This window comes from Rattus rattus, chromosome 11 (assembly GCF_011064425.1).
Source record: "Rattus rattus isolate New Zealand chromosome 11, Rrattus_CSIRO_v1, whole genome shotgun sequence".
NCBI classification, from domain to species: Eukaryota; Metazoa; Chordata; class Mammalia; order Rodentia; family Muridae; genus Rattus; species Rattus rattus.
The window spans coordinates 666,634-689,866 of NC_046164.1; the positions used below are offsets into that span (position 1 = coordinate 666,634).

General features: G+C 39.6%; 1 protein-coding gene across 1 annotated transcript in view; it reads right to left on the bottom strand.

Moving 5' to 3' along the window:
• Nucleotides 1-9,052: 9,052 nt before the first annotated feature.
• LOC116912791 (transmembrane protease serine 11D) overlaps nt 9,053-23,233 on the bottom strand; it is a 58,071-nt gene continuing 43,890 nt past the window's right edge. Inside the window, exons 8-10 of the mRNA XM_032916953.1 lie at nt 14,060-14,319; nt 12,443-12,585; nt 9,053-9,374 (exon numbers count right to left, since the gene is read on the bottom strand). Coding sequence (XP_032772844.1) covers nt 9,213-9,374; nt 12,443-12,585; nt 14,060-14,319 — 565 coding nt within the window. The 3' untranslated portion in view covers nt 9,053-9,212. The remainder of the gene's footprint in view (nt 9,375-12,442; nt 12,586-14,059; nt 14,320-23,233) is intronic.

Here is a 23,233-nt window from a genome sequence, read left to right on the forward strand (position 1 = left end):
GTTACAAATAACAGACAGTTTTTCTTTTCTTTCTTTCCATTTCTTTTCTATTCAAGACAGGGTTTCTCTGTGTAGACCTGGCTGTCTTAGAACTTACATTTAGAACAGGATGAACTCAAACTCAGGAGTTCCTCCTGCCTCTGCCTCCTGAGTGCTGGGATTAAAGGCAAATGCCATCATGCCTGACTCATGTAAATGTTTTCCTTAACTTTCTTAACTTTTCAGCTATTGTGAATAGAACTTTTCCCTTGATGTCTGTCTTGACAAATCTGTTATTGACACACTGATTTTTCTTGCTGCTTTGCTTCAAGTAGTTAATTAACTCTAAGTGTTTTCTGACTCAGTGTTTTAAGTATAGTGTTATGCTAATTACAATGAGTTCATTTTGCTTCTTTTTCTGTTCGTATCTTATTTATTTCTTTGGCTTATATTGCCTGTTTTAGCTTCATAGAATGAGCTCGATGACCTCTTTCCCTTTACTTTTCTCTCTCCCTCTCTTCTTTCTTTCTTTATTTCTTTCCTTGCTTTTTTCTTCTTTTTTTTTTTTTTTTTTTTTTTTTTTCGGAGCTGGGGACCAAACCCAGGGCCTTGCGCTTCCTAGGCAAGTGCTCTACCACTGAGCTAAATCCCCAACCCCTCTTTCTTTATTTCTTTCTTTCCCTCTTTCTTTCTTTTTTTCTCACTCTTTTCCTTCCTTCCTTCCTTCCTTCCTTCCTTCCTTCCTTCCTTCCTTCCTTCCTTCCTTTCTTCCTCCCTTCCTTTTTTATTAATAGTTAAGAAGCATTGGTGTTAGTTTTCCTTTAAAGATCTGGTAATATTTACAATTAATTCATCTCAGAGCTTTTCTTGGTTGGAGGTCATGGCAGAATTCTGTTGCTCATGTTGTATCTACGAAAGTTGTTTATATCTTGTAGATTTAAATTTTGTACATCACCTGAGTCTAGGAGTATAACTATTTCTTCTAGACTTTGTAGCATCTTAGACTATGTTAATGACCTCATTTCTTTGTCATTTATTTTTTAGTATTTTCTTTTTCATCTCTAATTTTATTCATCTACTAGTTTCCTTGTTTATTTATCATCTCACTACGTAGTCTTGGCTGCCCTGCAACTCACTCTATAGACCACACTGGCCTTGAATACCTATGTCCCTATACATGTAACCAAACTCACATGCAACATTCTACACACACACACACACACACACACACACACACACACACACACACCACACTAATAATAGCTTATTGCTCAAGCTCTACATAATTGTATAGCTTTTGACTTCTCTCTCACAACATTTCTTTTTTTTTTTTTACTAATCATTTTTTTTATTTATTTACATTTCAAATGTTGTCCCCCCATGGTCTCCCCCAGAGTTCTTCCCCTCATTTCCTCTCTCCTTCACCTCTGAGGTGGTACTCCCCATCGGGCATTCCCCCCTCCATGGGGCATAAAATCTCTACAGGATTAGGCACATCCTCTCCCACTGAGGCCAGACAAGGCAGTCCTCTGTTAGATATGTGCCAGAGGCATTGGACCAGCCTGAGCATGCTCATTGGTTGGTGCTTAAGTCTCTGGGAGCTCCTAGAGGTCCATGTTAGTTGATACTGTTAGTCTACCTATGGGGTACCCATCTTCTTCTGTTCCTTCAATCCTTCCTCTAACTCTTCCGTAGGGGTCCTCAACTTCTGACCAGTGCTTAGCTATAAGTATCTGCATTTGCCTCAGTCATCTGCTAGTACAGCCTCTCAGAGGACAGCTATGCTACCTGAAGACCCGGCTATACTGCTCCTGGGCAGATACTCAAAAGATCCTCCACAATATCATAAGGACATATGCTCTACTATGCTGATAGCAGCCTTATTCGTAATAGCCAGAAACTAGAAGGTGAGACTCAGATGTCCCTAAATCGAGTAGAACCAAAGAAAATGTGGTTCATTTACACAATGGAATAGTATTCAGTTATTAAATCAAGGTCATCATGATTTTTTCAGGCAAATGGAAGGAACTGGAAAATATCATCCCATGTGAGGTAACTCAGACCCAAGGATATGCATAGTTTGTCCTCACTGATATTAGCCAAAAAAATACAGAATACCCATGAGACACCCCACAGACCCAAAGAAGCTGAACAAAAAGGAAGATCACAGTTGATTTCCATTGTTGATTTTTCTACAGTCGATTTTTCTCCTATCATTTGATAAGTTACAGTAAATTATTTTGGCATTTCTACCTTTGGTAAGACCTTATGTCCTAAATGTAATCCGTTTTAGAGAAAATCCCAAAAGTAGCTAAGAAGAATGTGTATTCTGCAGCTGTTTATGGAATGTTATAGAAGCCTCAAAATGAATGTGAATATGATACAATGGAACTCTGCAGTTTCTTCTTGGACATTTTGTCTAGTTGATTGGTAAGTTGATACCAGTGGGCACTGAAGTTATTTGCACATATTTGCTCCTTTGTATTTGTTTTATGAAATCACGTGCATCAACATTCGGTGCGTATGATGTTCTAATTGCCGTGTGCTCTTGATGGACTCTTACTTTTATTAATATGTAGTGACCTTTTATTTCCTCTAATTTTGACTTGATATCTACTTTGTCAAACAGAAGTATGGCTGCTCCGATCCTTCCATGTTTAACCTCTGTGTGTCTCTACTAGTGCATCTTGGGTTTTATTCCAGACATAGGGTCAGCCTCTTGTAATTGGAAAACTAGACCATTGAACTGCCTGAGGATCCAGCTATACCTCTCCTGGGCATATACCCAAAAGATGCCCCAACATATAAAAAAGACACGTGCTCCACTATGTTCATCGCAGCCTTATTTATAATAGCCAGAAGCTGGAAAGAACCCAGATGCCCTTCAACAGAGGAATGGATACAGAAAATGTGGTACATCTACACAATGGAATATTACTCAGCTATCAAAAACAATGACTTTGTGAAATTCATGAGGCAAATGGTTGGACCTGGAAAATATCATCCTGAGTGAGCTAACCCAATCACAGAAAGACATACATGGTATGCACTCATTGATAAGTGGCTATTAGCCCAAATGCCTGAGTTACCCTAGATGCCTAGAACAAATGAAACTCAAGACGGATGATCAAAATGTGAAGGCTTCACTCCCTTTTAAAAGGGGAACAAAATACCCTTGGCAGGGAAGAGAGAGGCAAAGATTAAACAGAGACTGAAGAGACACCCATTCAGAGCCTGCCCCACATGTGGCCCATCCATATACAGCCACCCAATTAGACAAGATGGATGAAGCAAAGAAGTGCAGGCCGACAGGAGTCGGATGTAGATCGCTCCTGAGAGACACAGCCAGAATACAGCAAAATACAGAGGCGAATGCCAGCAGCAAACCACTGAACTGAGAACGGGACCCCTGTTGAAGGAATCAGAGAAAGAACTGGAAGAGCTTGAAGGGGCTTGAGACCCCTATGAACAACAATGCCAAGCAACCAGAGCTTCCAGGGACTAAGCCACTACCTAAAGACTATACATGGACTGACCCTGACTCTGACCTCATAGGTAGCAATGAATATCCTAGTAAGAGCACCAGTGGAAGGAAGCCCTGGGTCCTGCTAAGACTGAACCCCAGTGAACTAGACTGTTGGGGGAGGGAGGCAATGGGGGAGGTGGGGGGGAACACCCATAGGAAGGGGGAGGAAGGATGTTTGCCCGGAAACCGGAAAGGAATAACATTCAAATGTATATAAGAAATATTCAAGTTAATAAAAAAATGAAAAAAAAAAAGAAAAAACACTTAGATCTGGAAAAACCTTTTCATTAAAGCAGTGGGATACGACCACAGTATGGAGCAAAAAAAAAAGGAAAAAAAATTTAGTTAAGCCATTTCTATATAGAGAGGAGTTTGGTGATCGCTATAATTTTGTTAATATTTGTTACCATTTTTGTTAATATTTGGTTTAGATATTTTTTGTGATTTATTTCTTCCCTATTCATATTGGGTTTTTGCTGAGTTGTATGAAATTGAATCTGTGGTTTGTTGCCTATTCTTTTCATGAAATCCACTCTTTCCTGTGTTCTCATGACTGACTTTCTTCATCCTATGTAGGGTTCCGCTAAGAAACTTCTGACAAGGCTGGGTAACACAACAAATTGCTCTAGTTTTTCCTTATCTATAAACATCTTTATCTTTCAATTGATTTTAAAATTTAACTATATTGGATACAATAACTTTGATTGGCAGTTAAATTCTCTCAAGTCATCAAACTCAGATACATCATTTTTTTTTTACATTTCCAGTATAAATTGTATAATTGGAAGAAGTTTATTGTCAGTCCTGTGAAAGTTTCCTTTAATTTTCCTAATTTCTTCTTCTATTTTCCTCAGGTTTTAATTATCAGTTAAACCGATTTTTTAATTTTTATTTTATAAAAATGTTATTCATACAATATCTTCTAAATGATTTTACCTCTCTTACTCCTCCTAGATCCTCCCCACCTCCTCTTCAATCTGTATCCACATGCTTTCTGTCTCTTGTTAGAAAACAAACAGAAATCTAAGGAATAATAATAAAATAAAATAAAAGTACAATAAGATAAAACAAAAGCAAACCAATTGGAACAGGGCAAAAAGACCAAACAAGAAAAAAGGGCCAGATAAAAAGCACAAGAAAAGCACAGAGACACATAAACACACAGTGTACACACAGGAATCCTGGAAAAATACAAAACCAGGAACCATAAAATTGTATGGTGTTTTGGGGCCAAGATCTCTCACTGGGACCCAGGGCTCACCAATTCAGTAAGGCTGCATGACAAGTGAGATGCACGAACCCTCCTGTGTCTGCCTTTTCAGTGCTAGCATTGAAAGCACATGTGCAATATTCTGTTTTTATATGGGTTCTTGGGATTGAACTGAGGACCCATGCAGTTAGAGCTACACACACACACACACACACACACACACACACACACACACACACACACACACAGAGAGAGAGAGAGAGAGAGAGAGAGAGAGAGAGAGAGAGAGAGAGAGAGATCTGTATGGTTAAAAAAGAAAAAGAAAAAAACCCCACATTTTAACATTATGAGACAGAGAACCTATGAAGATGACAATTGGGTTCCTTTCATGTTGGCCATCTTCCGTTGGGCATGGTGCTTACCCTTAAGAGTGTTTTGCTTCCCAAGTAGAGTCTAGAAGAAAATGACATTTTCATTTGCAAGTGGCTATCAATGGGACGTAGCTTTCCGATCTAAAACCCCTGTTGGTGCAGACTGATGCTGGCCCTGTGCATGCTGCCACATTCTCTGTGCTCATGCGTTTGGCATACTTTACTGTGTGTAGAAGGCCTTGGTTCCTTGGTGTCCTGTATTTACTCTGAATCTTAGACTCTTCCTGCCTCCTACCTCTTCCACAGAATTCCCTGAGCCCTGGTGGTAGGGATTTGATGGAGACATCCCCTTTAGGGCTGAATGTTGCAAGGTCTCTCACTCTCTGCATAATTGTCTGATTGTAGGTTCTCTGTATTGGTTCCCATCTGCTGCAGGGAAAGCTTCTAGGATCATGGTTGAGTAAGGAATTAACCTAAGAGTATAACAGAATGTCACTAGGAGTCATTTTATTGCTATGTTGCCTTAGCAGAACATTAGTGTTTGATTTTCCTCTGAACCAATGGGCTAGCTATTGTCAGTTTCTTGGCCATCCAAGCAGTGTTGGGAATGTTCCTTCTTAGTCAGATACTGGTTAGTTACTCCGATAGGTTTGTACCAATTAGTCATAATTCAGATTGGCTTGATTCCAGAGAACATTCGTTTTTGTTAAACAGATAAACCCTCCCAGTACTTAGCAATTTTTTTTCTTGCCGAGATAATTCCTAAAACTATTTGCTTGTTTTTGGTAGCCCTTTAGATTGGGGTAAGTTCTCAGAGATGACCTGATTTTAAATCTAATTAATTCCAAAATTTCCTAAATATTTCTTCATGTGATTATCCAGTTTTTGCTCTATAATCTTTCCTGAAAATGAACTTTATCCTTAAGAGAGCTGCTTTCTCATTGAAGTGAACCACCAGAAGCAAGATATTTTTCTTTTCTTTAGAAGATTAGTGAAACTAATTGTTTAGCAATAGAGCAGATTTAGTGGCGTGTGTGTGTGTGTGTGTGTGTGTGTGTGTGTGTGTGTGTGTGTGTGTGTGTAATGATCCTGTATGTGTGAGTATACATGCTAATGTGTTTGCGTCCATGTGGAGGCCATAGTACTGCTTCTTAAGAGATGTCCATATTGGTGTGTTGAGGGCAGGATCTCTCACTGGGACCCTGGGCTCACCAATTCAGTTAGGCTGCTTGACAAGTGAGATGCAGGGACCCACCTGAGTCTCAGAGCCTCTTCAGTGCTAGCATTGCAAGCACATATGTAGTATTCAGTTTTTATATGGGTTCTTGGGATTGAACTCAGGACCTCATACAGATAGAACACTTTGTTCATTGAGCTGTCTCCTCAGCTCAGAATTTGTTTTACTTTATTATTATTAATTATAATGTAAAAGTATAGAAAAAATCTATTCAGGGTCCTGAATTGTTTTATGTTTAGAAAACGAGGAAAACGGAAGTGAATAGTGGAGGTTAGATCTGGTTCAAGATGTAGATCCATATTCTGCAATGTTACCACTTCCCTTTCCCTGGAGCAGAGGGTGATTGTCATGCCTTGCAGCATACTGATACTCTAGACAATTCATTTTAATTTTATTATAGAATAATTATATTTTATTATAGAATAATTATATTTTCTGCTAGTTCTAAGGTATTCCTGATTGTTTTGTTATTTTTCTAAAAAGTAACTGTGCTATTCTTTGTTTTACCAATATATTATATTGAACAACATAAACCTCAATATGGCCTAAATGTCTTAAGAGCAATGCTTGTCTGCCTGTATTTCATTTATGCCTCAGAGAGACCACAGAAAGCAGAAGTAGGGCTTAATTTATTTATTAAACAAACACTACACTATGAAATTGAAATTTAAACTAAGTTTAAATTACAGCCAACTGTTAACTCTAAGCTTTCTTAGATTAGAGTTTTCTTAGATTAGATCTTTTCACTAATCATATTGACTATTTTAACCTTAGTTTGAATATTAAAAAGCTCACTTTTTCATTGCTAAAATTGGCTGATATGTATGACCGTATATGTCACATTGGGCTTTTCTTAGCATTAATAATTCTGCAATTCAATTGTGATCCTGAGAAATTTCTTTAAGAACTCAGTATGAATTTTTAACACCTGCAAGAATTTATAAGTTACCACGTCTCTGTAAATGTTCACACTCAAGTTTCATGAAGTCACTTACGTTCCAGTAAAGTGTAATCCATCAGTAACTAAAAGATAGAAAAAGGGAGAGGGAGGAGGTAGGGGAGGAAGGAGAGAGAAAGGATCTTTGGCAGCCAGACTGCATATGTTCCTTTGGTTTTAAAATATCTCTTCATAGAAAGAATATACTTCACTAAGTACCATCTTAACAGTTTAAGGATTTCGCTCCATTCTCTGTAAAATAAGTCTTACCTTTGAAGTAACTTCTAACAAAGGAATGAACCCAAGCATGTCTGTTATGTGATGGCACACAAATAACACGTATACTCACGCACAGACGCCCTCCCCTTGAGGCTTTCTCTAAATAACCAGTTTAATGCTGTCTTCACAGGATGCACCAAGGGAGTGTCAAGCTGGACGCTACCTTATAGAGCTTGATTATAGGAGGCAGAACATGCCCAGCCTTCAGAGTGAGTCTGGCTAGAAGTTCTCTTGTTAGACAACCAATTAAAATAAGTTCTTTCGGCTCATCCTTCAGCAATCATAACTTCCATAAATAATTAGGCAGAAAAGATTATAAAAGAGTTTATTTGAAAGAAAAATGTGCCAAAGATATGTGTATACATCTTTCCAAAGTGGGTTACATTTTTAAATCCCTTCTGTCAAAGGAATTTGATTTGATCCGGTTCTAATAATTTTGCTTCATGAAGAGCAAAAAAGTTTTCATTGTGATGTCATTAACTTCCCTTATCACCAAGGATAAGGAGTTGGCTTTTAGAGGGAAGCTGTGACACATACAGGTGACCATGAACAACCTTAGCTATACTGGGAGCCCGTAAAAACTTAGACAACTTGTGATCCAGAGTTATATAGATTGGTGTCACATTAGATTTTAATTGATTCTATTTAATTTGTATCTTCTTGGTGATAGTGGTTGTGTGTGTGTGTATGTGTGTGTGTGTGTCTAAGAGAGAGTGTGTGTAAGAGAGTGGCAGAGAGAGATAGAGACAGAGAGACAGATACGCAGAGAGATACAGAGACACAAAGATACACAGAGAGAATGTGTGTGTATGTGTATGTGAGAGAGACACAGGAGAGAGACACACAAACAGAGACACAGAGAGAATATGAATCTGAGATCCTTCCGTCTCCAGATTTATTGATGTTAACCTGCTTAATCTTGGCCTTTACAAATCAGCTCTTTACCTCTTCTTCGCCATTAACTTTGAATTTGTACTTAAATTTTGTGATTGAGCATCATGTTACTCTAAAAAAAAAAAGGCCAGCAGTAGGTATTTCTTTCCAGTGACTCTTGTGGTTGTAAACGTAGCGGAGAAGGCTGTGTATTCATTACCTCAGCTTCTCCAGGGGGGAGATATGTCTTCCCTATGTAAATAAGACATTTAAAATGGGGGAAAGAAAAACACCGTTAAAAAGATTCACGAGTCTGTTTTTTGGTTTCACTTGAAAACAACTATTTTAATTCGTATGTTCAATATGCAAGAACATGCTGGAAGATTTGTTTGGGAATGTCAAACACTTGGGATGGCTACAGTACTTACAGTATTTGTTCATTGGCCTCACAGATTTAATATTAGGACTACAGTTTTCTGGAAAATACTGACCTCTCTGATACGGAGTATCTGATTTCTCAGTCCTACACCTTACCACCCCTATAATAAAATTGTCAACTCCATAACTAGTTCAACATATCTCCTCTCTTATTTAGTTAGGTTCATGGATTCCCCCTCCCCTTGGGAAAGTAAACATTCACATCGACAAAGAAATGCTAAACCGTTAAACCATATTTATGTAACGAGATGTTCAAATGGGACGTTTCCAGTTTCCTTGGCAGTTGAAAGGCGAGGCTGCGGCATCTGAATCAGGCGCACTTGGGTACAGACTTCACCGGTGGCGCGTTTTCCTAGGTCGCCCTAGATTCCAGTCTGCTGCCTGATCCAGTTGCGGTAGGCTGTCACTCGCGTATACACTCCTGGCTTATTTGGCAGGCCACACTGATATCCCCAGCTCACAATCCCCACGACAAACCAAAGCCGTCTTGTGTCTTCTTGTACTAGTGGGCCACCAGAATCACCCTGAAGAAAACAAAACAAATGGTTTGAACCTTGAAATCATTAGTCTTATTTCTATGGCAGTAGAAGTCCAAGCTATTATACCAGTCTTTTTGAAACATGCCAAGCCATTAAAAAAAAAAATTACTGAAATCTTTCAAGTATACCAGTAAGGCTGAGATTACTTAACGCTCATGAGCAAGCCTTCCTTCAGTTGCTTCCTTGTTGCTTCCTGGTCTTCTCGCCCCAGGAAGGCTTCCATGACCCTCTTCTTTCTTTTGTGCTTCTAATGGACTTCGGGCTCCATTAGTTTCCTCCTGTGATCTCACGTGCTGTGATTATCGCTGCTTCTAAAAAGTCCAGCTCATTCCCTTTGGACAGCTCTCCGTGTATTAGCACTCCCTGTATTTTGATACTTGGCCAGCGCCTGTGTTAGCAATCTCGTAGTAAAATCCCGGAGGGGGAGGGAGCATCCTTGTTGTGGACACTGCCGCAGCCTCGCTTTCTAGCCCATAGAAGATGCTAAGGCAATAGCTTTTGAATGAAAGAGTCTTAGATGTGTCACTTCCCGACCTGACTTTTCTTTACTACCTGGTAGGAGGCCTGATGCATAGTAAATCACCCACCACTATTTTTTTGTGTGTGAATAATTGAAAAGAAATGTTTACGACAGTAAGTAGAGCCTTTCTTATGAGAGATTTACCAGCCAATGGCAAGAACTAACTGCCTAGAAACATGTATACATGTAATCATCCAATTAGGGAGATGCCTTTAGAATATGCTGTATTATGGGCTAATTCTGTGAATTCTGGAACTATATAACCTGAGTTTGAGTCCTCTGCCTATCAGGTATGTGAAGTCCAGGAAGCTCTTTTTAACTAATCTGTGCTGAAATTCTCTTATCAATAAATGGCTTTAAAAAGAAAAACAAAAACGTGTTTACGTGAGCTTAACACACATAGCACTCTGGGCACACTTTGGCGTATAGTCAGTGCTAATAAAACCCAGCCATTATTACCAGATGTACGTCTAGAAAAGTTAGCCATTCATTTGACAGCTCACGGTAGTTCGGTTTTCCATACCTATTTAATTAATGGTTTAGACGGAGAGAAAGGCCAGTCTGTGAATCACCGACTTGCTTGACAAGTACTGCATGGAGCTGCTGGTACCTCATCCCTCTGGATGAGACATTCATGCTGCATTTTGCTGGTCCTCAGCGTTTTGTTGTTACGTTTTTTAATGCTATTTTTTTCTACAGTGGCAAAGCTTTCTGTTTTGTATCTCATCCACCATGGACAAACAAATGGTACTCGTGAGTGCCAAGTAACATATGGTTACTTTCTCTACTTTGTGTCAGGCCTTTGAATCTGCCTTTGTTTTCTTCACCCTGACGAGTCAGGGAACAATCTAGTTGCCTTGACACACAGAATGTTACCCAAAAGTGAGAACAGATATATCTTGGAAAGAATGTATGAAATTGATCTTGTAAAATTCCATGCAAAATAGTATTCACTTATTATATTTTTTTTGAGGCATAATCTCTGTGTGTTAGAGTGTTGTAAGTACAGTCAGTGAGTCTGGGGCGGAGCGGGAAACTTTTCATGGTAGTGATATCATGAACTTGCCTGAAATGAAGGGCAGACAATTTGTATGCAGAAGTCAGTGGAGGGGGTTTGCAAGACTGAGATGAAAAAGAACATTTTAGTTTGTAATCTCCTCAAGCTGTTGTAAGCAATTCTTTCAGTAGATCTGAAGTGGGCAGCCTGGGTTATTACCTAACTGATGAGATCTTCAGAAAGCTTTCACAAATCCCGAAAATTTGTTTTTAACGGAACAGGGGAACATCTCACATAACAGGATCAAAGAACCGAGTGCATAAATAACAGACTCTTCGTCATCGATATCCAAACCTCCACTTTTTATTGCTTGAAATTGTTAAAAATGTATCATTTTGGGGAAACACTTCTGGCTTGGGTTCTAGTAATCTGTTAAGTAGGACCACTTTTTCAAGATCCTGCACGCCAAATTAAAAGTCAACAACATGTGGTGAAGAAAATAAACTTCATGTTGCCCGCAATTCATCAAGGAAAATGGTGGTGGATTCCCGAAGAGCTAGAGTATTTATAACGAGGTTTAATTTCTGAATGATTTGCTCCTATGACTACATTGGCTCATATCAGGTAAAGGAATGGGACCTGTTAAGTTTCATTAATTTCATTAAACTTTTCGTACTAAATTCCATACTCGTTACTATAAGGAGACAATTGTGCATTTACTATTTGGTTATTTTGGATGTTTAATTTAATAATTTTCAGGCTAGAGGAAACTAGTTGCTTTTCCAACCCTTTCTTTTTCTTTCCTGTTCCCCCTTCGTCTTCCCTCTTTCTTTCTCTTCCTCCTCCCTTCCATTCCTTCCCCTCCCCACCACTCCTCTCTCTTCCTGTCCCTCCCCTCCCCTTGTCTTTCTTTTCCTTTTCTACTAATATAGAATTTAGGATATCTTGCAATTCAAATAATTAAGACACTGTATAGATTTTATATCTTTAAAGTACTTTAAAATTTGGAATTTTTAGTGGCTGCATGCTGTACTGTTTTTATTAATTGGGCTAAGTATGCGTACTTACAAATAAAACAGTATTAATTAAAGCTTAATTATATTATGAACTTTAAATGACTGTTTCCATTCTGAGTTTATAATATACATTTATAAGCTAGGAAATGATTTTATAATTTATGGGTACGATGCTGAATACTAAAATCAAGCCAGCTAAGGCTTCCACTGCTTCGAAAACATTGTTCCCTGTGATAAGAACATCAAAATTTACTCTCTAGAAATTTTGAAGCATACAATACTTTATTATTAATTATGTCCACCATGTTATATTGGTTTGGCCATCCACAGCAATTAACAATTAATATTTTTATGCTAAATGAAATTTAAAACAGAATTTTATCTCTACAATTAAGGGCATACATTTTTTTGAGGAGCAGAGTTGTATGTTGTAACCGTTGTTATCTTTTTGCCTGTCACACGGTGATGTGTTTGAGAATGCCTACAAACTTCTCAATGGTGACACAGATAATGTTGTTACCTGGCACGCGTCCACGGCCCCTGAACGCACTCCAGCACAGAGCATTCCTGGCAAGACACTACCACCGTAGCCAGCAGGCTCGTTGCACACCTCCGAACTTACTATTCTGACCTCTCCTTGCTGTAGATTTGTGACCGTGTTGCCTATTTAGTATAAAGACAGACATGAATCAAACCTCAGAAAGTACGAGTCAATGACTATGCCAAATCTAAGAATAACATGAATATTGTAAACATTATCTGCTTTGAAAGAATGGCTCCAGAAGATGCATGTAAGAATACATCTGAGCGAGACTGTTGTAGGAGAGAAGGGATAACTCCTTTAGGGAGATGAGATTCTTCTTTTCTTTTTGAATTTGTGATATATTTTCCTTTAGTCTCTTAAAGTTAATCAATTATTGGGTGTGGTGGCACATGACTGAGTTCCAGGAAGCTGCCAAGGTTTCTCTTCCATTTCCCACCTAACAGTGTTATTTTTTTTTTCTTGGCTACAATTCTTCCTCTAGATTATGTTTATTTTAATTTCAGCTTTAGTTATCCAATGAATGAACATGATCCATTTTTCTCTATACATGGAGTTCCCTGTCGTGGCTGCAGGATTCATTTTATACCAGAGTAACTTAAAGGGCTATTAAAAACCCAGGTCATAATCTTTTTAAGTCTCGTTTTCTTAGCAGAAAAGTATAGACTTTCTGGATAGACTTATCGAAGGGCTTCTAGTCAGCCTAAGCATTGGCACACATGGCTCTGGCAGGCATTGCCCTCTCTCCCACCCCCTCCCCACCCCCTTTGCTAAAAACCATTAGATTACATTCCCAAAGCTAGCCAGCAAGGTCACATTTCCTTATTCAGCCACTTCCTCCCCCAGAGGCTGACTACCTACCAAGGTCCGATATCAAAGTATTGGAGCCCAACAATCAAAAACTCCCTTTTGCCCAATCAAAATTAGCCAACTTACCCCACGACAGGAGCTTTCCGTTTTACGTTTACAAAGTGCCATTTGCCTACAGGACACTTCTGTCTTCTCTCTATCCGGAGGCAGTCCTTTGTCCCTATGGGACAAGTACCCCTTCCCCATCTCCCTTGTACTTTGTCTCCCCTCTTTCTTGTTCCCTTCTCCTTCTTTCTTTTCCTTCATCTTCTGATCTTTGTCTCCCTGGGACAAATAAATCTCCTTTGTGCTGAGAACTTGGTCCTGGGGGTCTTGACTCAACTTCTAGGTCCCTATACTTTCTTCATTCCTTTCTTTCACATTTCTCTGTTATGATATTAGAATTCTCCGGTTTCTAAGGGTTGCTTGTTTTACATCTCTGAGGCAGCAGCTGTAGCTAGAGGCAGGTCTGACCAGGATGTAGATGGTTCTGTACAAGAGGCTATCCTCAGGCTGTTTCCTCATCTAAGAATTTACAAAGTTGGCCATAGTGGTACAAGCCTCTATCTCCATTATATAAGCTGCTTCAAGAGGAATATGAATTTGAGGACATCCTGGGTTACATAGTGGATTCCAAGCTAGCCTGAATTAAAATGTTCAACAAAACAAAAAAAACAAACACATTTGCATAAAAACAAATAACAGAAGATTTGTTGTTAAACGGTTTCATTTTCCAGAGACACTTACCTCCATAAGTGAGAGATCCCCATCCTGTGACATATGCAATGGAATCAGGTATGATATTTTGGGTTGCTGCTGGGAGACATACCCTATGGATATTTCTGGTAAAGGTGACAGATCTGTCAAGTTGTACAACTGCAATATCATTATCACGAGTTATGGAGTTGTACTCGGCATGGGCTAAAATAGCCCTTACTCTCACTCTTAACCTAGGACTTATTGTAGAAACACCAAAGGTGGCTGTCCATTGTTGAGGATTCGAGTAGCTAAAAACAACATAAAATAAAACAAAAAACAAAAACATGCTATTAAATAGGGAATTCAACATCACTCCATCTATCTGAACTTTGGGTTTTACTTGAATAATAGTAGTTCTTTGAGAATTTAATATAATGTGTTTTGTCATCTCATTAATGTTTCCCTCAACTGTAATCTCAAAATTGTATTGAATTCTTTACTAGCAGCTTAGCAATTTACTTCTAAATATACAGATAAAAAGGCTTTTTGAAAACACATCTTCAAATAATAACTTGTTAGACCATTTTTATCTTTCCCAGTGAGTATATCCTAACACATTAAAGAGAAGTGAAGGGGAATGCTATTGTTTCTTATCCTTCCTTGATATTCCTGTCTGTTCAACAAATGATACAGAAATAATTATCTTTTCTATTTTAACTTGTTCTCTTTGATTGTTGTTATTTTGAAAAGAAAGATCTATTCAGATAGTAGTGAGGTTGAAGGCTATCTTTCTTGTTAATGCATGAATAATTTTTCTGTATTAAATTTTATGCATGTTTATATATATGTATATGCAGATATATAGTGTGTGCATGTAAATATGGACACATGTATAGAAAGATCATTTTCTAACACAAAAATGTAGGAAATTAATACTGTAAATTTGGACTATAGAGTGTTTAGGTACACCCTAAACAGACACATGTAAGGTAAAAAGTGGACAAGTTTTAGTAAATCAAAATTAAGTTCAACATTACAAGTTTATTCAGTAAATATGAAGCTATAAAAGAGTACTGGTAATGCTCAATATTTGCGTTTTGAGATAGGCTCACATAGCCCAGTCTTGCTTAGAATGTGTTAGATGGCTGAGGGTTATCTTGTACCCCAGATCCTTTTGTCTCTGCAATCCTTTGCTTGCTTGCATTATGCCACCTTGATCCCCAGGTAATGTCTACAAGCTTTGAAGCCTTACAGTAATGTCTATAAACAAATAGTAAACAGACTGGGAAGCCGGTATAGAATAGACATGGGCTATTAATAGAAAATTCATGGAAAGTGAGGCCTACGCACCTCTTAAATATAAGAAGAGATGCCCCCACCCACTGGCTGACAAGCAATAGAAATTATAGCAATGAACACCTCATGCATATTAATAAGAATGACAAATATTAAGCAGAAGCACATTACCAAATGACAGGTGGAAAGTTGGCTCTCTTGGATTACTACTCAAACTAAACATTTGGAAAGCTTTCTACTCTATTAATCAATTTGCATATCTACTTCTGAGCACATATCATAAAAATTTCTAAAGGTTTATAAAAAGATAGTATTCCTTTGCATGCATGTGTGTATGAATGTTGGGGCGTGTGGTCTTTTTGGGGCAGTAGTGGGAAATTACTGCATTATAGCGAGATGAAGTAAAACATGATGGCTTCATGTAATGGATTCCTGTGCAGAGGCAGTTTAAACAGATGTGTGTTCCCATGATTTGGTGGAAATCGTAAAGGACAATACAAAACTTATACACACTGCTGTCGTCATAAATTAAAATCATTTAGACATAAAATATCCTATAGGTTTAATAGGCATGTGAAAATTTAGAAGTATTTCAAATATAAACGGCCCAGTAGGGCTATTGAATGGAATGGGGACTCGGAAGTCAGATCCAAGAAGGGGAGAGAAGACAAAATAAAACTTAGGAGAGTTTTTGTGGATCCTGATGAAAAGAAACATTTTCAGTTTTGAAAGTTATTTAACTTAATATTGCTCCTCAGATTGAAGGGAAGCAAAATTCGATTAAATAATACTTTGATAAGAGTTTTCAGGACTGATCAGTGTGCTATCCTAGGGGAACCTTCATTCTTCCACCACCTCTCCACCCACCTTCATCAAACCTGTGGATCCTGAACCATATAGGTTAATTTCCCTTCCCGTACCCAACTTTCCCAATCAGTGAGTCTTCTGGGGAACCCCAAGCTGCTATAAGCAATCTGCTATCCCAGTGGAACCTCCATCCTCCCCCGATCTCTCTGCTGACCTTCATCAGACATGGGGATCCTGAACCATACAGAGCTGTTCGTTCAGCATCATACAGTCCAAGGATACCCACACCAGGACCCTGGAGGAAAACCCCCTACCAACAACTACTACAACAGAAACATCCAGGAGTGGAAGCCACCCAGACGGCTAAAAGTTCTCAAAAGAACACAATCAACAAAGGTCGGGGAAATATGATACCATCAGAACAGAGCTACCCTACGAGAGCAAGCTCTAACACAACCAAAGTATAAGAAAATGACCTTAAATCCACTCTTATAAAGATCATAGAGACCTTTAAAAAGGGATAAAGAAATACAGGAAAATAAAATCAAACTAATGAAGGAAGGAAATAAAACTGTGCAAGACCTGAAAGTGGAAATAGAAGCAATAAAAAAAAAATCCACAATCAGAGGGAATCCTGGAGATAGAAAGCCCAGGGAAGAGAAGAGCAACAACAGATGCAAGTATTACCAACAGAATACAAGAGATAGAAGAGAGAATCTCAGGCATAGAAGATACAATAGAAGAACTTTATAATCAGGCAAAGAAAATGTTAAATTTAAATATTCCTGATAATAGCATGCTGGAAATTTTGGATACCATGAGAAGGCCTAATTTAAGGATAACAGGAATAGAAAGAGGTGAAGAGTCCCAGCTCTAAGAACCAGAAAATATTTTCAGCAAAATCATAGAAGAAAACTTCCCCAACCTAAAGAAAGATGCCTATAAACATACAAGAAACTTATAGAACACCAATTAGATTGGACCAGAAAAGAAAATTCTCCTGTCTCATAATAATCAATACACAGAATCTACAGAACAAAGAATATTAAAAGTGGCAAGGGAAAAAGCTAGGTGACATACAAAAGCAGACCTATCAGAATTACATTTGATCTCTCAACAGAGACTAAAAGCCAGAAGGGCCTGGGCAGATACCTTCCAACTTTTAAAAAAACCTACAGAAGTCAACCTTGACCATTATATCCAAAAAACCTCTCAATCACCATAGATGGAGAAAACAAAATATTTCAAGGCAAATCCAATTCAAATAATATCTTTTCACAAATCTAGTCATACAGAAAACACTAAAAGGAAAACTCCAACCAAAGGAAGATAAGTATACCCAAGAAAACACAGGAAATAAGTAATTCCATACCATCAAAAGCAAGGGAAGCACATGCACACACACACACACACACACACACACACACACACACACACACATCTCTCTCTCTCTCTCTCTCTCTCTCTCTCTCTCTCTCTCTCTATATATCTCTCACACACACACACACACACACACACACCACCACCACCACCACCACCACCACCACCACCACCACCACCACCACCACCACCACCACCACCATCAAAATAACAGGAATTAATGATCACTTGTTGTTAATATCTCTCAATATTAATGGACTCAATTCCCCAATAAAAAGACACAGGCTAACAGAATGGATGCAGAAACAGGATCCATCTTTCTGTTGCATAAAAGAAACATACCATCTATGGTGAGTCTCTGTTCATAGGTTGGGTATAATCTTGGTAGGTCGGCCTTTAGGCAATAAAGACTGACATTACCTCAGAGAAAAGGGCTGGAAAAAAGTTTTTCAAGAAAATGGACCCAGGAAGCAAACCATTCAACCAAAAATTAATCAAAGGAGACAGAGAAGGACACTTTATACTCATCAAAGAAAAATCTACCAAGATGGTATCTTAATTCTGAACATCTATGCCCCAAACACAACGGTACCCGCATTTGTAAGAGAAGGATTGCTAAAGCTTAAATCACACATCAACTCCCCTCTCCCATTAACAGTGGGAGACTTCCTCACTCCACTGTTCCCAATTGACAGGTCATCCAGACAAAAACTAAACAGAGAAATAACCAAACTAACAGACATTACGAGACAATTTTTCTGAACAGAAAACCAATGGCTCAAGCTGGATCAACAATTAATAAATGGAACCTCAAGAAACTGAAAAGCTTCTATAAGGCAAAGGACACTGTCGATAGGACAAAACAGAAGCCTACAGATCGGAAAAGGATCTTCACTAAGCCTACATCTGACAGAGGGGTAATATCCAAAATTTATAAAGTACTCAAGAAGTTAGACATCAACAACCCAAACAACCCAATTAAAAATGGAACACAGAGCTAAACAGGATTCTCAACAGAGGAATCTCAAATGGCCGGGAAACACTTGAAATGTTCAAAGACCTTAGTCATTAGGGAAATGAATATCAAAACAGCTCTGAGGTTCTATCTTACATTGATCAGAATGGCTAAGATACAAAAACCTCAAGAGATAGCACATGCAGGCAAGGATGTGGAGTCAGGGGACTCCCCCATTGCTGGTGGAAGTGTAAACTTGTACAGCCACTTTGGAAATCAATTTGGCATTTTCTCAGAAACCTTGTAATAGTTCTACCTCAAGACCCAGCTATACCACTCCTGCACATACACCCAAAAGATGTATCACCATTCCACAAAGACACTTGCTTGACTATGTTCATAGCAGCTTTATTCATAATAGCCAGAAACTGGAAACAACCTAGATGCCCCTCAATTGAAGAACGGATAAAGAAAATTGGTACATCTATACAATGGCATATGTTCCATTATTAAAAACAAAGACGTCATGAATTCGTAGGCAAATGGATTGAACTTGAGAATATTACCCCGAGTGAGGTAACTCAGTCCCAAAAGGACATGCATGGTGGATAGTAGCCATAAAATTAAGGGTATTCATGCTATGCTCCACAGACCCATTTAAGCTAAACAAGAAGGCACAACTGAGGATGTTTAAATCTCACTTAGAAGGGGGAATAGGATGGTCATGGGGGGCAGATGGAGAGAGGGAACTGAGTGGGAGACGGGATGGGGAGCAGAATAGGGGTGGTTCTGGATCAGATGGGAGGAGGGAAAGGAGAGATGAATAAAAATCTGCAACTGGAGTGGGTGGGGAGGTTGGGGAATCTATAGGATGTGACAGAGATTGGGATAGAGGAGGCACCCAAGAATCAATGGGGGTGACCTTAGTTGTGACACAGCAATGGGGATATAGAACCTGGAGAGGCCATCTCCTGTAGCCTGGCAGGAACCACAGTGGAGGGAGAGGGACACCAACTGACCCACAAAACTTTTGACTCAAAATTTATCCTGACTACAAGAAATGCAGGTACTCTCTTGGGCATGTACCCAAAAGATGCTCCAACATACAACAAAGACACGTGCTCCACTATGTTCAACGCAGCCTTATTTATAATAGCCAGAAGCTGGAAAGAACCCAGATGCCCTTCAACAGAGGAATGGATACAGAAAATGTGGTTCATCTACACAATGAAATATTACTCAGCTATCAAAAACAACGACTTTATGAAATTCGTAGGCAAATGTTTGGAACTGGAAAATATCATCCTGAGTGAGGTAACCCAATCACAGAAAGACATACATGGTATGCACTCATTGATAAGTGGCTATTAGCCCAAATGCTTGAATTACCCTAGATGCCTAGAACAAATGAAACTCAAGACGGATGATCAAAATGTGAATGCTTCACTCCTTCTTTAAAAGGAACAAGAATACCCTTGGCAGGGAAGAGAGAGGCAAAGATTAAAACAGAGACTGAAGGAACACCCATTCAGAGCCTGCCCCACATGTGGCCCATACATATACAGCCACCCAATTAGACAAGATGGATGAAGCAAAGAAGTGCAGGCAGACAGGAGCCGGATGTAGATCTCTCCTGAGAGACACAGCCAGAATACAGTAAATACAGAGTCGAATGCCAGCAGCAAACCACTGAACTGAGAACAGGACCCCCGTTGAAGGAATCAGAGAAAGAACTGGAAAGCTTGAAGGGGCTTGAGACCCCATATGAACAACAATGCCAAGCAACCAGAGTTTCCAGGGACTAAGCCACTACCTAAAGACTATACATGGACTGACCCTGGACTCTGACCTCATAGGAAGCAATGAATATCCTAGTAAGATCACCAGTGGAAGGGGAAGCCCTGGGTCCTGCTAAGACTGAACCCCCAGTGAACTAGATTGTTGGGGGGAGGGTGGCAATGGGGGGAGGATGGGGAGGGGAACACCCATAAAGAAGGTGGCTAGGGGGATGTTGGCCCGTAAACCGGGCAAGGGAATAACACTCGAAATGTAAATAAGAAATACTCAAGTTAATAAAAAGAAATAGTCAAGGAACAAGCAAGGCAATAAACAGAGTCCCATGGGAAAAAAGAAAAGAAAGAAGCGCAGGTACCAGGGATGGAGCAGAGACAGAGGGAATGGCCAACCAATAGCTAGCCCAGCTTGAGATCCATTCCATGGGCAAGCTCCAATCTCTGACACTATTAATGATGCTCTGTTATGCTTGCAGACAGGAGTCTAGCATGGCTGTCCTCTGAGAGGCTCTATCCAGCAACTGACTCACACAGAAGTAGACCCCCATAGCCACAAAGAGGATGGATCTTGGAGATCCCCATGGAAGAAGAGTCTCAGAGATTCTTATGGAAGAACAAGGGGAGGGATTGTAAGCCTTGAGGGTTTTGGAACTCCCCAGAAAGACCAACAGAGTCAATTAACCTGGACACTAGGGGCTCTCAGATACTGAGCCACCAACCAGATGAAATGGTCCTAGGCCTCCCCACACATATGTAGCAGAAGTGCAGCTTGGTCTTCATGTGGGTTTTGAACAACTGGAGTGGGAGCTATCCAAAAAGCTGTTGTCTGTAGGTGGGATAAATTCTTCTACCTTGATGTGCCAAGGTGGGGGGTGGAAGTCACCCTCTCAGAGTAGAAGAGGAAGAAATGAGGGGAGGAGTGTGGGAGGGGGTGAAAGTGAGCAGGATGCAAGGTGAAGAGGTAAAAATTAATTAATTAATTTAAAAAGATTTCTCAGACAATGGAGTTAATACAAAAATAAAATTATGTGTATAAAGTTCTTACATGAAACTCAAGACGGATGATCAAAATGAATGCTTCCTCCTTCTTTAAAAAGGGAACAAGAATACCCTTGGCAGGGAAGAGAGAGGCAAAGATTAAAACAGAGACTGAAGGAACACCATTCAGAGCCTGCCCCACATGTGGCCCATACATACAGTCACCCAATTAGACAAGATGGATGAAGCAAAAAAGTGCAGACCGACAGGGCGGATGTAGATCGCTCCTGAGACACAGCCAGAATACAGCAAATACAGAGGCGAATGCCAGCAGCAAACCACTGAACTGAGAATAGGACCCCGTTGAAGGAATCAGAAAAAAGAACTGGAAGAGCTTGAAGGGCTGAGACCCCATATGAACAACAATGCCAAGCAACCAGAGTTTCAGGGACTAAGCCACTACCTAAAGACTATACATGGACTGACCCTGGACTCTGACCTCATAAGGCATTGAATATCCTAGTAAGAGCACCAGTGGAGGGAAGCCCTGGGTCCTGTAAGACTGAACCCCAGTGAACGTGATTGTTGGGGAGGGTAGCAAAGGGAGGATAGAACACCCATAAAGAAGGGGAGGGGGGGTTAGGGGATGTTGGCCCGTAAACCGGGCAAAGGGAATAACACTAAAATGTAAATAAAAATACTCAAGTTAATAAAAAGAAATAGTCAAAAAGGAACAAACAAGGCAATAAACAGAGTCCATGGGAAAAAAAAGAAAAAAGAAAAGCAGGTACCAGGGATGGAGCAGAGACAGAGGAATGGCCAACCAATAAAAAGATCCATTCCATGGGCAGCTCCAATCTCTGACACTAGTGTGATGCTCTGTTGCTTGCAGACAGGAGTCTAGCATGGCTGTCCTCTGAGAGGCTCTGTCCAGCAAACTCACACAGAAGTAGACCCCCATAGCCACAAAGTGGATGGATCTCAGAGACTCCTATGGAAGAAGAGTCTCAGAGATTCTTATGGAAGAACAAGGGGAGGTTATGGCCTTAAAAAGGGTTTTGGAACTCCCAGAAAGACCAACAAGTCAATTAACTGGACACTAGGGGCTCTCAGATGCTGAGCCACCAACCAGATGAAATGGTCCTAGGCCTCCCCACACATATGTAGCAGAAGTGCAGCTTGGTCTTCATGTGGGTTTTGAACAACTGGAGTGGGAGCTATCCAAAAAGCTGTTGTCTGTAGGTGGGATAAATTCTTCTACCTTGATGGGCCAAGGTGGGAGATAACCCAGGTGGGGGGTGGAAGTCATCCTCTCAGAGTAGAAGAAGAAGGAATGAGGGGAGGAGTGTGGGAGGGGGTGAAAGTGAGCAGGATGCAAGGTGAAGAGGTAAAAATTAATTAATTAATTTAAAAAGATTTCTCAGACAGTGGAGTTAATACAAAAAATAAAATTATGTGTATAAGAAGTTCTTGATTATACATGAATGAAATTCAGTTATAAAGTGAATATAAGTATTTACATATAAATCTTATCTCTGCCACACACAAGCATCATTATAATATGCCAGTCCCTTTAGGGATGCATGTAAGTATGGCATCCTTAGTTTATGTATAGAATGTTATTGACTATGAAGTACTAATGAAACAGAAGCATGTCAAGCATGGAATTTGGAACCAAGTGGGCTGTCACTAACTATAGTTGTAACTCTCTCCATTCATAGCTCAACAAGCCGAGGCTGTCTAGTTTGTATAAGGAAAGTCTTTGGAATTAAAACCTAAATGATTATGATTTCTACACTTTTGGCATTCAATACACCACTTGAAGAGACAAGTGAACTATCAGCAAACACAAAGATTACTGGAAAAAGTGAGAAATTACCATAAAAGCACCACTGAGGAGATGACCATAGAATAATCTTCAATAGAACCTCATCACTTCTGTGTACCTGGATGCAAGGTTGGCTAGTCCCCAACAAGTTCCTACTCATGGTTCTCACTGATGATCGGGCCATT